Source organism: Hippopotamus amphibius, chromosome 1, assembly GCF_030028045.1.
Source record: "Hippopotamus amphibius kiboko isolate mHipAmp2 chromosome 1, mHipAmp2.hap2, whole genome shotgun sequence".
Classification (NCBI taxonomy): domain Eukaryota; kingdom Metazoa; phylum Chordata; class Mammalia; order Artiodactyla; family Hippopotamidae; genus Hippopotamus; species Hippopotamus amphibius.
This window is the reverse complement of record NC_080186.1, coordinates 135,233,736-135,248,867: the sequence shown is the minus strand read 5'-3', so window position 1 is coordinate 135,248,867 and position 15,132 is coordinate 135,233,736. Positions and strand designations below refer to the sequence as shown.

The 15,132-nt window shown below is 53.6% G+C and overlaps 1 protein-coding gene across 1 annotated transcript in view; it reads right to left on the bottom strand.

Annotated features, from left to right (window-relative positions):
• The window catches only part of SLIT3 (slit guidance ligand 3), a 616,264-nt gene that overhangs the window by 16,622 nt on the left and 584,510 nt on the right, over positions 1–15,132 (bottom strand). Inside the window, exons 28-32 of the mRNA XM_057729448.1 lie at positions 14,879–15,018; positions 13,084–13,177; positions 6,871–7,008; positions 5,130–5,370; positions 3,549–3,679 (exon numbers count right to left, since the gene is read on the bottom strand). Coding sequence (XP_057585431.1) covers positions 3,549–3,679; positions 5,130–5,370; positions 6,871–7,008; positions 13,084–13,177; positions 14,879–15,018 — 744 coding nt within the window. The remainder of the gene's footprint in view (positions 1–3,548; positions 3,680–5,129; positions 5,371–6,870; positions 7,009–13,083; positions 13,178–14,878; positions 15,019–15,132) is intronic.

The window sequence follows — 15,132 nt, the reverse complement described above, 5'->3', positions numbered from 1 at the left end:
TCATTTTGAGGCAGGGATGGCCTCCTGGTCCTGCCAGCTCCAGGTCACCTGGGCCCGTGTCCTCTGTTAACCCCAGCCCTTCCCAGCACGGCTCTCATGCACACGGACGGGGTCTCCCCTGCCCAGGGCCTCCTCACTTCTCAGCCTGTGGATATGCGTGTCAGCCACAGCTCATGTCTCAGCTTAAACATCACCTCTTCCTCCAGGGAGCCTTCCCTGGTCCTCTAAGCAGAACCAGCCATCTGCTCCTCCTTCACTGTCCCCACAGCATGCACTGGCGTCTCCCGTGAGACGGATTTCATCCTGCTCGTGCAACAGTTGCTTATTTACACATCTGCCATCCTCCCTGGACTGTGTTTTCCTGCACACTGTGGCTCCTACCCCAGCCCAGGACCCACGCGAGGTCCTGTAAACAGCTTTTGGCAGGAAAGGGCTCTCTGCAGGAGGCCCCCTTTGTCTTGTCACCAATCTTAAACCAGGCACCCCCATACTGTTACTCATCTCTGGCCCAAGCACACATTTCAGATCTTTTGATTGTGCAATACTTTGCCTAATCTGTTGGTTCTTTCCATAGATCAATGAAGGAGAAATGAATAAGTAATTAATAGATGACCAGATTTCTTCCCTAGCTTCCCCTTCAGTAATCTCACAAACTGTGAGAACAAGGTAGCATCTAAAGAAAGATCATGGGGCTTCCCTGGTGGTGCAGTGGTTATGAATCCGCCTGCCAATGCAGGGGACATGGGTTCAAGCCCTGGTCCGGGAAGATCCCACATGCCATGGAGCAACTAAGCCTGTGTGCCACAACTACTGAGCCTGTGCTCTAGAGCCCACGGGCCACAACTACTGAGCCTGAGTGCAACAACTACTGAAGTCCATGCTCCACAACAAGAGAAGCCACTGCAATGAGAAGCCTGTGCACCACAACGAAAAGTAGCCCTTGCTCTCCACAATTACAGAAAGCCTGCGCACAGCAATGAAGACCCAATGCAGCCAATAAATAAATGAATAAATAAATTTCTTAAAAAAATAAAGATCACGAGGAGTCTACAAGCCTGCACATAGTGGGGGACAGCGATGGCTCTGACCCTCTGTCTCAATGATTAACTGAGATCACTTCCCGGTTTCCCTTAAAAGCTTTCATGTCCAAGCAGAATCCTCAGAGGTGGTTTTTGGGGGACCCTGAGTCCACCATCTCCCCAGATTGCTGGCATTCTGACTGAAAGCAACTTCCCTTTCTACCAACATTTGCCTCTCTCCTGAGTATTGATTTCTGAGCGGTGAGCAGGCAGACCTGATTGGGTAACAGTGCTTGAGAGATGTTACTGAGTGAGTGAAAGCGGGCACTGTTGGGGCAAAACCAGGGCTGCCTAGAGAAGAACATTTGGAAGCAAAACTATTTTTAATACGAGATTCCTAGAGACTCGAGCCCTTCAGGACTGTGAGCTAAAGGGCACTAAATATCTGTCACCAGGCTTGGCGTACGGATCTCAGCAGGGATATCCTTTACTTGGTTCCTTCCGTGGGTAAGAGAAGGGGCCTGGCGTCTCCCCGGGGCCACCTGCTAACGCTCACCTGACTCCCTGACAAGGCTGGAGATGACAGTTCTCTGGGTTCCCGATTCATTGCTCTTGCCCTGCTGTAGACAACAGCAGAGTGTTCCAACTTTCCTACCGAGAATATCACCCCTTTACCAAGCCAACAGCTTACATCAGTGTGGGAGGGGCAGGGAAGGTGCCCAAGCTCCGGACAGAGCCCAGCCACTCCGGAGCCTGGCTGTCACCTTCTGTCCTCGACCTGCCCACATACAGGCTCAGCCTGCCATGTGCTGTCTCAGCCCCCAGCAACAGCCCCCGAGGGACATGGCAGCGTCCTCCCCAGTACACCTGGGAGAACGCTGCGCAACAGCCGGAGGAAGCTGGCCAAGCCCAGGTGTGTCTGACGCCGCAGGCTTTGTGTCAGGCTGCCCTGGCCCTGCCCCCGGCTCTCTGTCCCCCTGCACGTCACCCACGACCGGTGGCTCCAGGAACACAGATGTTAGGGGGCCCTGGTTCCTGGACTCTGAGGTCACCAGGACATCTTTCACACCTGCCGTCCTAACCTGGCTGGCCTTCCCTCCAGCCACCCTCCGCCAAGAACCTTCTGCTCTGGTCGCTGGCTTTTCACTGCGCCGCAGGCTCATCGCTGCTGTTCTCCCAGCCTCCTGGCCCGCTGCTCTCCCTGCTCACACACACGCTTCAAGACCCACTGCAAATGGCTCCTTTTCCAGGAAGCCTTCGTGGGCTTCCTGGAAGAGGAGCTAAGCTAGCACTTCTTGGAATCACCTACAGGCTCCTTGAAACCGGTGGCTGGGCCCGACCGCAGCGCTTTGGTCAGGAGGTCTGGGGTGGGGTCTGAAGACGTGCACTTCCAACAAGTTCCCAGCTGCTGCGGCTCCTCTGGGACTTCACCTCGAGACCCACTCGAGGTTGACGCCAGTGGTTTTCAACGGAGTTTGTTGGAGGCGTGTTGGGGGCCTGCATGAAGGAGGAAACGCTGCTCCCTCCAGCCCTGCAGGGCAGCTTTGTTTCTGTGTGTATAATAGGATTGATTTCCATGTAAAGTTTCGATGGAAGAAAGGATTTAGTTACTGGGAAGAATGCTACCCTTCCCTTCTTGTGACAGATGTGCTCTTGCTTCCAGAGGGCGAGGGCTGCGCTCTGCATGTGGGTCTCCCGTGTCCTGTGCTTTCCCCAAGGAGCGGCTATCCGTCCACAGGAGGTTTTATGTCATTTTTAGTGTAACACAGACAAACGTTGCTCATGTGAGTAGTTACTTTTATAAGTATTATAAAAACATTTATAACTAAAATAATTTTTAAGTGTTAATAGTTTAGAATTCATTTTACTGAGGAGCAGGAACAAATATCGAACATCGAACTCGCAAAGCTGTGATTTCACAGATGATATTACTCAAGCTGAAGCTAAATTTAAAAAGTGAGCCGATTTAAAGCCGATGTTAGGTAGCATGTTAAGTAATAGCCCAGCTGACATACCGATAATGTAAAAATCAGGGTGATGGTTGGAAAGACTGAAGTTTAGGGAAAACTGTCCTTCAGAACAGTTTGAAAGTCACTTAAGGAGAAGTCCTACTCCCTCTGTGCTCTGGAATTTCTTCCCCTGAGTTCCATGCTCGTCTCCCCGTTTTCTTAAACTAATACCAGATGAGGATGACATTTTGAAAAGGGCATCTCATTAAGCAGCCTCGTCCCCATTGGAGCACAGGCTCCGCCCCAGTAGCCAGCTGGCCATTTATCTTATGGTAATGAGGTGTCATCTCCCTGCAGGCTCTGCCTTCCCCCTTCCTCTCCAACCTCTTCTTCCAAGACGGCCTCTCTCACTCCCACTGGCCACTCTGTGCCAGTGGAAAGTGTGTGTGTGTGTGTGTGTGTGTGTCTGGGCAGCGGGGGTGGGGGCACCAAAGCCATCCTGGCATCTTTTCCTGGTGCTGGAAGCAGGCTCGAAGATGCACCGCGGCTTGTGCAGTGGGGGCGGGACGGTGGTCCTCACCTGTACACCGTGGTCGGCGGGGAGCTCAGGCTGTCGTAGACGAGCCTCACGTGGCCCTGGTACAGCTCCAGTGCCAGGGGGTCGTTGTCTCCCTTGTAGAGAAGGATGCCGTTGTCCTTGTCCGTGGCCACCTGGAGGGAGGCACGAGGGTGAGGGCTCTGAGTCCCCATCTCCCCCGTCCCCCCCTCACAGAGCCCTCTTCCACGTGGCCTCTTCTGAATGAACCCTGGATCTGAACTCATGCCCCGTTTCCTCCTCCATCTCGTCTGTACGTTTCCATAAGGGAAGCCTATACTTAATACTCCAGCAAGTGCTCATCCAGCACTTCAACAAATATTTATAGAGTATCCATTACATGTTGCTATGTTCTTATGTACATGTATGTGTGTGTGTGTGTATATATATAAAAATGCCAGGAGTCCTGAGCTCTGATATAGCCTCTCAGAGACTTAGTCTCTCTGTATAAAGTATAATAATAATTAACAAATTACTAAACATTACTATTTAATTCAGTGTTTACTATGAACCAGGTACTGTGTTAACTGTTGCCTAGGGAATTTTTTAAAACACCAGTGTCTAGGCTTCACACCAAACCAATTACCTATAAATCTCTAGAGGCAAGACCCAGGCAAAGAGAAGAGGTGCCCCAGGAGAGTCTAATGTGTTGCCAAGGCTGAGAAGCACTGATTTCGATTTACCAGGCACAGGGCACCAGGGGTGGGCTCTCTGACCAGCCTCTTAGCCCCCACTGCCTAGCACGGGAGCAGCTGGAGGGATGGCATATGGAGAAGGTGGTTTGATAGGACACTGGGGTGTCTGGGACACTGAGTGCTGCTCTGGTTAGTTGGGACATAACCTGCGGGTCCCTGGGTGGGTGGGACTGAGGGAGGAAGGCAGGAAGGCGATGAGGTGATTTGGGGGGGGGGGTGGCGGTGGTGGTGATGGCCACCAGAGTGTTTTTTCCTGTGTGTGCCAGGGGTCAACCTCCATCTCAGAGGCCTGCCCTCTGGACTGCAGGCTCCACGAGGTGAGGCCATGTGAACTTTGGCATCTCTGCAGCCCTAGTGCCTCGAATGGGACCTGGCACCCTTCCACCCTTCTCCAGGCAAACTCCTATTCAACCTTCGGATCTCAGCTTAGTTCTCACTGCCTCTGGGGAGCCTTCCCTGATTCTTCCCAGCAGGCTGGGATCACTGCCCCAACCATGTGCTCCCACAACACCCAGGATTTTCATTGTTCCTTTGCTTGTCATCCTGCCTTGGGCAAGGGGCTTTTTCTGTCTCGTCCACCATTGAATCCCCATTGCCAGCACAGTGTCTGGCATGTAACAGTTGAATGACTATTTCCTAGAGAAAAGAATGAATGAGGCTGGAGTTGGGGCTGCTCTTTGCAGTGAGGGCCAGTCAGGAGCTGTCTACAGAACCCTCTGGACAGAGCTCGTCCCGGTTCTCCCAAGCTGAGTGTTGTCCTTGACGATGGGAAGGGACTGCTGTGATCTGGGGGTGTCCCAGCTGTTCTCAGAACAATCAGAGCTTGGGGGCATGCTGGGGTCCATCCAAGGGCTGGGTGGGTGGGACGCACCTGCAGAGAGATGTTGGCCTGGGGCCGGACCTTGGCGGAGGCCAGTTCCACGTAGGAGTCCTTGCCTATGAAATTGACGGTGATGAGCTTCTCGCACCTCGGGCCGGCGAAGCCCGGGGGGCAGCGGCAGGTGGGCTCCTGCTGCACCACGATGCACTGGGCCCCATTCTGGCACTCGTACTGGTCGCAGGGGCTGGTCTGCAGCAGGACCATGGGCGGGGGATGCTCACAGTAGAGCCCGCTGGGAGGGGGGAGAGGAGAATGGGGGAGGGAAGACGGGGAACAGTGAGTGGAGACCACATTATTTAGGCCAAAGAGCTACTAGCGGGGAGGGGAACTGGGACTAGTTACAGCCCTGCCAGTGACTGAGACACGGCCTCTTCCTTCTCTAAGCCCCAGCTTTCCGCTTTTAAAATAAAAGGGTGGGACTAGAGTGCAGGTCCTCGATTTCAGTGTCATCAGCATCGCCTGCAATGAATTTGTTAGCAGTGCAGAGTCTCAGATTCTCATCCAGCCATGGATAAGTGGATAAGCAAAACGGGGTCTGCACACACAAGGGAGCGTCACTCAGCCTTGAAAAGGAAGGGCGTTCTGACACGTGCTACCGTATGGTGGGCCTGGAGGAGATTATATGAAGCCAGAGAAGCAGTTACAAAAAGACAAATGCTGTCTGAGTCCACTCCAGTGAGGTGCCCAGAGTGGTTAAACTCATGGAAACAGAAAGTAGAATCCTGATTGCTGGGGGAGGGGGAACGGAAATGTTGTTTAATTGGGTACAAAGTTCCAGCCTGCGAGATAAAAAGAGATGGATGGTGGTGACGGTTGCACAACAGTATGGAGGTACTTACTGTGCATTTAAACATCCTGAAGATCGTAAATTTTGTGTTATATGCATTCTACCACAATTACATTTTTTTTTTTAAGTGTGGGTTTCCAGCTCCTTCTCCCCACCCCCAATTCTAATTTCGTAGCTCTGCTGTGGGGCTCTGGAACTTATACTTTTCACAAGCCTTGCGTGGAGATGGTCTCAATCGGGTTTTGGAACCAACTGCCTTGAGAACTCATGGTTCCTTCCAGGCTCATGTTCTCAGAGTCTGTGACCAGGGACGCACAGTTGCATCTATGACTCCATGGGTACCGACATGTATACAGAACTATCCCCCAGTCTGACCCCCCTTAAGTGGTCCCTGCCTCCCCTCCAGTCCCTCCTGAGCCCTTCCCTTGCAGTCAGTGTGGGAGCTGGTACCCACATACCCCTTCCACATACCCCCGGACATCTGTCACCTGGCCAAGGCCTCCCCTTTCTCTCCCGGTTTCACTGATTCCAGTGACTGACCCCCAAACCCTCTCATGCACCCCCATTTTCCTGCTATTAGGGAAATGTTTTTGTTCTCCAGCCTAGAAAGAAGACTCCTGCCAGTGTGGTCATGTGGCTACTACCCTCCACCCAGCAAGCTGGGCTCCAAAATGATAGCCTCTTTCCTTAGATGGAATCACGCCCAAGCTTGATATTACATGAGCTGGACCCTAAGTCCAACTTCCATGTTGTTGCCCTGGGTACCTATTTTTTCCATCTACAACATGGGGTTAACAACATCTGCTCTGTGGCTTGGAAGGGCTGAAGAAGGTTTGGGGAAATCAAGGTACCACAGAGACCCAGGGCTAGGGCTGCCTGGATCTCCACCCTGGTTGCCTGGGCCCACGAGCCCCTAGCTCCCGCCATCCAGCCCCTCAACAGTACCTGAAGCCCTGCGGGCAGATGCACGTGTAGCCGTTGACCACGTCCACGCACTGGGCCCCGTGGCGGCACCTGTGGGCCGCGCAGTCATCATCGTCCACCTCGCAGAGCTTCCCGCTGTAGCCGGGGAGACAGTCACACCTGGAACACGGCAGAGCGAGGCTGTTCTGCAGCCCGGCCGGCTCCTAGGCAGCCTCTCCTCCACTTACCCACATAAACCAGGTCCCCTCAGGTCGCGCGGGCTCCTCAAAGCCTGGCCCACGGTGGGTCTCACGGGCGGCCCACAGCCTCTGGTCACTGCAAGCCGATGTCTGCCTGGGGCAGGCCGATTCACATGGGGCAGCGAGTTAGGAGCTGGCTGAGGAGCGCAGGGCTGCGGTCACACAGGTTTTGGCTTGGCTCCACCACGGTCTACACAGAGCTAATATTCAGCTTAGCCCACCTCTGTGCCAGGCACGGGGCTAAGCACCTTTCACAGAGCGCCTTGCTGAGGCCTCCCAGCGCCCTGTGAGGGAGGGTCTGCCCCCCTCCAATACCAGGAGGAAACCAGGGCTCTGGGACTGTGACCTGACTTTCCCCAGGCCCCCACAGTGTAACGTTACTTTGTTTACACTTATGTGTGTCAGACCCTGTTGTCGGTGTGTTTGCCACTTGCTGCCTCTCTGTGTTTCCGTTTCTTCACCTTTCATTGTGACTGATGATCAATAACTTCACCTCTTACACAGCAGAGCGAGGCTGGGTTTTAAAAATTAAGGGATACACTCTGTGCAGAGCACTAGATCCACGCCGCGTAAACAGTCCATGTGATACCCAGAAGGAGCTGATGAGGATGATGAGGATATGATGCTGTTGGCACTCGCTTTGATTCTATTCTATTGTTTGTTCGTTTTTTCCCAGAGATTTGGGCTGATATAAGAAGGGCGATTCCCATTGCCCTTGATAAATGCCTCCTGGTCTCCAGGGGAGAGGATGGGGGCTACGCCAACCCCGGCCCTGCAGGCCGACCCGCCCCTCCCTGAGGAGCATGGTGTCTGCAGCCCCACCTTGCCCCTGCTGGACCACGTTTCAACCCGTCCAGAGAAGGCTGCTGCGGCTGGCCTCCCTGAACGTGGGCCTCGTCAGCTACAACGGGCACTCACCATGGGCACTTGCCGTCTACCCCTACAAAGATTCAATCATGTGCTGCAGCTGCTGGCTGTCAACACCCCCCTGAAAGGTGTTCAGGGTGGAGGGCTGAAATGCACTCTGCGCTCTGGGAAAAACTGGCAGAACACGTCTTTAGATAGTTAGATGTTTTCAGGAGCCAACCTTATGAGCCCAATTCTTGGATCTCCTCACATCTAGAAAATCACCAAAATCCTTCATGGTGACGACTGCTCCTTGAGACTAGCAGTAACCTTCTGTAAACAATATGTGCTTGATTGCACGTTTTTCCCTTTCACCAAAACCACATATATACTGATCTTCACCCTGGCCTCTTTGGAACAGTTTCTCAGAGCTATCTAGGATGCTGTCTCCCAGGCTGCAGTCCTCATTTTGCCCCAAATAAAACTTAACTCACAACTCTCACGTCGTGCATTTTTTTTTTTTTTTAAGTGGACAGCCTGAAGCACACATCTCTGGGCTCCTCTGTCTGGGGTGACAGTGTGCCGAAGTGCCAGCAAGAAACAGACCGAAGGTACCACCCTACTCACAGCGGCTTAAGCACACACACACAGGCACGTATGAACAAAAATGCTTCCTGGCTCCTCTGCCTGCTGCAGGGCCTGGAGCCTGCGCACCTCTCTGGGCTCACTGGCTGAATTGTACTGGGCGGAATGTAAGTAATAACACAGCCTATCCAAGTCAGAGGAGGAAGCTGGTACGGGCAGGGAAGGTGAGGGGCAGGTGGCCAGGTGGGGAGGGAAGTGAGACGCTGGAATACTTATGCGACGAAGAAGCCTGACGGGGAAAGCATCAGGACAGAGGGATGGTCCTCCCTCCCCCTCCCTCGCTCCACTCCCTTGAGGATGGATAGACGTGGGCTGGAATCACGAGTAGGTGCTGGCAGTGCCAGGGTTGGCAGGACGTGGTGCGTGCTGTGAATTCACAGTGAGGTAAGATGCCCAGGGGTGGGGTGTCGCTGGAGGGGGGCAAGGTCTAGAATCTGAGAATTTCCTGGACCTGCATCCGAAAGCTGTGAAATCTGCTACAATCTGACCTATGTACCTTTATTTATTTGACGGGTAAATTTGCGGCACCAGAAGGTGTGAACTTTCACATCTTAGCCCCCATTCCGTCCTAGTCTTTTAAAGAAACAGCTCAGGGACGCCTTTGTGGGGGCACGTGCTCAACACATCACAGGCCAGGCCTCTGCTGGGGTTAAACCTGGCCCTGGTAGGCATCTGTGTTTGTGCCTCCCGAATTCTAGAAGTACCTCCAGAGCAACTCAAGCTGTACGAGCTTCTGCAAGGCAACAATAGCTGCTCACTCCTTACAGGGGAAGATCCAGCCTGATAAGCGTGGAGTTCAAGGCTACTGAGGAGGTCTTCATGAGGAATTAGGGAAGCCATGCTCACCTGTAGATGAAACAGGGGCCGTCTGGAGGCAGATGTGTTGACATCCGTTTTTCAACACTACAGCCCTCTCCATATCTGTGCTTCCCAAGCAAAACACCTAGGGATCTTGTGATTCAGTGCAGCTTCTGATTCAGGGAGTCTGGGTGGGGCCTTGTTGGGCATTCCCAACAAGCTCCCATGGGATGCTGCCGCTGGTTCATGGACCTCACATCCAATAACAAGGATCACTACGTTTCTTCCTCAGCTAAAGACAAGCATCGGGCGGTATACCCGGCATTCCCTGTTGTCCTCAAATGTTTTGCCTTTATCTTCTTTCTAAAGTGTACGGCTTATGTAATTTTTAAAAAAATTTTTGTTGGAGGGTAGTTGATTTACAATGTTGTGTTAGCTTCTGTTGTACAGCAAACTGAATCAGTTTTACATATACATAGATGCAATTTTGATATGCATTTGACCTATTGATTCTGGACCACAAGGAGTAACCAAGCGACATCCTTGGTTCCAGGACATCAGGAGTCTCTGGATTTAGCTGCAGAATCAGTCAGGCCTGCATTGACTCACATCTCTTTCTGTGCACGTGTGTCGGCTGCTCCACTCACTGCGCCTTAGCGCCACCCAGGAAGCGGGAAGCAGTTTCTGTGTCCTAAGGTCGCTGAGTGTTACATGAGATGATGCACCAAGCCTGGCACAGAGGGAGTGCTCAGTGCATGCTAGCCACTGCCACCTTTGTTTCTGTTACTATTTTCTGTGTGTATGGGCAGTCTTCATTATTACTTTCAAGCCTTCAGAATATTATTGCAGGTTCCGTGGCACAGATACTGATATAGTACTGTCTGTTCTGTTGAGTTGAGGCCTCATTAGAACCGCACACAAGGAAATCCCCAAGGATAACCATCTTCAAACTTGGGCAAAGGTTGCATTGACTGCACATCTCTTTCGTTAATGCCCCTGTTGCCTGCCTTGGAATGTGAGTTGTTATGGTGATGGGAGCGGAGGGGATAAAATTATAAAATGTTGCACTGGGAGAAAGCGCTTTTGATTTAAATGCATCTTAATAAAAAAAAACATCAACATTATTGAGTTGGCCTGCAGACCTCTTCAAGATTCTAAGAGACATTGTGCACAAGTATATTATCTCAAGATTTTGAAAGCCAGACTGGTGTCTTTCTATTCCATAGACCCACTGTAACTCAAGGGGTCTGGGTTACAGTAGAGAGAGTTTCCAGGGACAAGTAACAGAGAATCATGATCTCTGGTCCTAACTCCCTAGCACCCCAATCCCAGACCTGTACCCTAGGCCACTTCTGGCCAGCCTCCAAGCTCACTGTGCTCGTCCAAGCCAGCGTCCTCTGAGCTTGCTGTCCACTCAGCCTGGAATGCCACTGATCTCCTTCCATCTGTGGATACGCTACCCACTCTTCATAGCTCAGGTGCCCCGTCACCATCATTGCCCCTTCCTAGGCAAACCCAAAGCATTTTGCCTGTCAGTCCAGCTGGCTCGGGTTTGGCTTCAAGTTTGTGTGTTAAGCATCTTTTCCTACCCCTCTGCTCTTCCTTCAGTGCAAGAGCAGCCCTGATCAGAAGTCAGATCCTGGAGTGGGAAAGGCAGGGTGGGGAGGAGGTATCCTTTTCTCTTACTCAGGTAACTCGATTACCTGAAAGCCCACCTGGCACATCTCTGAGGGGACAGGAGCAGGTAAGGCAGACTTAAAGGGGGATGCGTGCACTGAAGGACTGCAGCTTCCTTTGCTCCCTCTGAGGCCAGAGGCCCTAACACACCTCTTGTGTTTTCCCTGGTGCTGTCCAGATAGAAAAGGAAAACACAAGAAGAGGTGCTCACGGCCCCCTCCCACCCTCACCCATTCTAGACTCTCCTCCCACCTCTGGGGGCCCCTCCTTCTCAGAAGCCATCCCAATTCCACCCATCCTTTGGTGGTCACTTCACATCCTACTTTCTAGGGTAGGTGGGCTTCCCTCTCTGCTCCAGAAAGAAGTTCTCCCCACTCCACAGAACCCCAGCAGCACTCAGAGCCAGAATCTAGGGCCCCAGGAATTTCTTCTTTTCTAAGCCTTTGTTTTGTGTCAAATTTGCCTCCCCCAGGTCCATGGTAGGGGCCTTGGAAGGAGGAAATCAAAAACCTCCTGCACTGCCCACCACCACAATGAGGATTTGGGGAGTGATGGGCGGGTCGGCTGGAACCCATAATTCTTAGCTTCTAGGATTCTAAGAGTTCACAAGTTCAAGTTTTGGAGGTTCTCTGAATCTAAGAGCCCACAGTTCTAAGTTGCTAAGATTCTGTGACTTCATGATGTCATTCGTTTGGGGCTAAGATCCTGGGTTTCCATGAAGTCCTGAGCTTTGCAGTATAGAATCATAGCCTCAAGACCCCCAGGTCTGAGGACTCTCTGCCATGTGACTGAGAGCTGGACAGACTCAGGGTGATGACAGCAGCTCCCGGGGACATCTAGACCAGAGCCTGAGCTAATGTCCTCCAGAGCCTGGAGACGCCACTGCATGAAAGGCTGGTCAGAATTCTCCTTAAAGACTCCTCAGCGCAGGCAGCAAACTCCAGACCCACGTCCCTCATCTGCACGGTGGCTCTGTAGGGTCACCCTGGATGTCTTTGCTGAGGGCTTGTCTGGGGTCCCTCCAGGTGCTCTGGTCTCTGCCCGCTCCCTCAACCCTGACTGCTGGGTGCTAGGGGTCCCCACATTCACCCCTCAGTGCTGGACAGAGCCTGCTGGGGAGGAGGGACTGCAATGGTGTGTGGAAGGCAGCTTTGGGGTAGAGGAGAGTGTTCTTGGCCAGAGGGTTCTGGGATGTCCCTACCAATGTCAGAAAACCCCAGGACCCCAGGGTCTCAGGATCTTGTCCAGAAGAAGCAATGACACACAGTCATGAAGGAGGGTGGAGGGAGGAGGTGGGGAGAGAGCCCAGGAGTGATTTCCCAGGGGTGCCACTGGCTTCGCAGGCTCCAGAGCTGGTACCTTCTCCCAAGCCAGCCCCTCCATGCACCCTTAGAACTGCTCACGTGCACCCCTGGCTCCTACGGGCTCTGCCCACGGCGCCACGAGGGGCTGTGTCTGCGGAACCAGTCAGAGCTCACTCCCCGCTTCTGCCCCACCTCCCAGCACACCCACAACCCACCCCCCCCCCCACCACACACACACGTGTGCATAAGCTGGAAAACTTGCTGGAGCTACAGAGGGCAGAGCGCTGTGAAGGCTGCACCCGGGGAAGGTGACAAAATACCCTTTGGACTCTGCTTCCTCTGTGGAACTGCTCTACTGCACTAGCTCTGGAAAGAAGAGATGTGCTGAGGGAGAAAGGGAAGGAGGTATGGGGTGAGGAGGAGAACAGGGGAGGGGTAAGAGAAAGGGGATCTCTTTTTCCCTCTCAACAGAGAGACAGAGACAGAAGAGAAGACAGATGCAGAAGCTTAGAAAGAGAGACATCCACAAAGAGACAGAGACAGACTGAGAGAATTAGACCATGATTAGTCAGAGATACAGAAGAGCACATGGTAGCAAATAAGTAACAGGCAGAAAGAGAAAGAGAAAAAAAAAAATACGGAAGGAGCCCCAGAGCCTCTGCCTCAAACCCAGACTGCTGGAGCCGAGTCCTCGGGACCCAGTGCTGGGCATGAACAAGCCTCACCTGAATCCTCTGTCCAGGGAGACGCACTTCGCCTCATGCTGACAGAGGTTCATCCCGGGCACGCAGTGGTCAATCACCTCATCGCACAGCTCACCTGGTGGGGCGGGCAGAGAACCCAGGCATCAGGGAGGGTGCTGTGGGGATGCCCTGGCTAGAAGGTCAGGTTCATCCAGCCCCTGGTCAGGAGGTCACGGGTATCAGGAGCCCTGCATTTGCTCCTTTGGTGTCTCCTTTCTCCCATGCCTCTGCCTCAATTTCCCTGGGAAGATTCCAGGACCCCCCCCCCCCCCCCCCCCCCACCAAGGGCACTGTCACTGCACCACCATTTGGCTATTTCACTTGATTACTCAGGGGCTGCGGCAGCTGAAACCACCCCCGACCTTGGGCTATGCTTATTTGTTTTTCATTCCACACCCATTTACGGAGCACCTCCTGTGTGGTAGCACCGTGCCAGGTGCTGGGGACACATCAGAGACCCGGTCCCATCCTCCCCCATGGCTAGTGGCGGGGGTGGGGAGGATCTACAAAGAAGCAGGCAATTAATTACAGCACAGAGCTGTCAGCTCGAGGACAGGAAACCCCAGTGGAAACCCAGAGGCTTCCTGGAGGAGTGGACCGCGCTTAGCAGCACAGGCCACCTGTTACAGATAAGTAAGCCCCTTGGATTTTCTCCGAGAAGAAAATATGGAAAGAATTTGAAGCTCTGGTCTCTGGATACATCCCCTTTGAAATTCATAGTGTCAGAAAATGCCGAACAGGTCATAAATACTCAAGGATATAAGGCCTGCATGTAAGCCCTGAAAAACTCACACCACCTGTAAGTGTGTTTTGGGAATGTGGGAGGTAAGACAGGAAGGATGGCAGGGATGAGGTCCCTGGCAGGTGCACCTCTGAGCTTTGGGCTTCCTCACATTCCACCCGTCAAGCCAGGCAGACAGGGATCTAGGAGAAACAACCTTCTAGCTAGGGAGGTTTGTGCAGAGGGCAGGGGTGAGCAGGAGAGGGCTGCCTGGGCCATGGCTCCCAGGGGACAGGGCGGAGGACGGTCCTGAGGGTGGCTGGGGAGTGAAAGCACGACAGACACAACCTCGGAGTCTGTTCTCTGCCTCAGTGAGGACAAGCTGACCCCCACCCTGTCCTCATCTTGTCCCCAGCCTCTCAAGACCACAGAGGGCACTGGGTGCCTTACAAGCCTCCTCCTCTTCCTCATCTCCTGGAGACACCCAGAGAGGGGCAGTCTCCGTGTGGGACCTTTGTGACGTTTTACGACACAGACAAAACCACCGAGTCCCATTCTCAGGAACAAAGTACAACAAATCAGAGCTGTGCTCTGGTCAATGGCAGCCGCAGGCAGGAGACTGCCTTGCAAGCGTTTCCTCTGCGCCCCCCACCCCTGTCCTCTTGCCCACCGTCAATTCAGACCTGAACAAAGCATGACCACCTGCAAGGGCCTCTCTGCTGCCCTCAAACACCACGGGGGCTCCAGGGCTCCCAAAGGAGGGGATGGACATGAACTAAATGAACAGAAAGCTGAAAGGGCCCTGGGGTCCTCTGCAAAGGGGGGAGGAGCTAGCGATGGGCGGGGTGGGTGGGGGAGGGGTGGACAGGGGACGGGAGGGCCTCTGGGAAGCCCCTCATGGCACAGGGTGGGGTTCGGGGGATTCAAGTCTCTGTGCAGAGGGGGAAAGGAGGCGGGGCCTTTGGAAGAAGCTGGGAAGGTGGTACTCTTCCGGTGCACGGCAGGCTGCCCCAGCACCCAGGCACAGCCACCCGTGCTGGGCCTGAGGGCGCTCACCTGTGTAGTTGGGCGGGCACACACACGCGTAGTTGTTGATGCCGTCCACACAGGTGGCGTTGTTCTCACAGTCGTTGTCCTCGCAGTCGTCTGGGTTGATCTCACACCGCTGCCCCTCAAAGCCCAGAGGGCAGGAGCAGCTTTGGGGACGTGTGGGCAGGGCAGAGCGGAGCCGGGGGTCAGGAGTCCGGGAAGGGGGGTGGGTTGGAGCGGCAGAGGGGGAGGTGGAGGAGGGGTGAAGTATAATCAGCCAG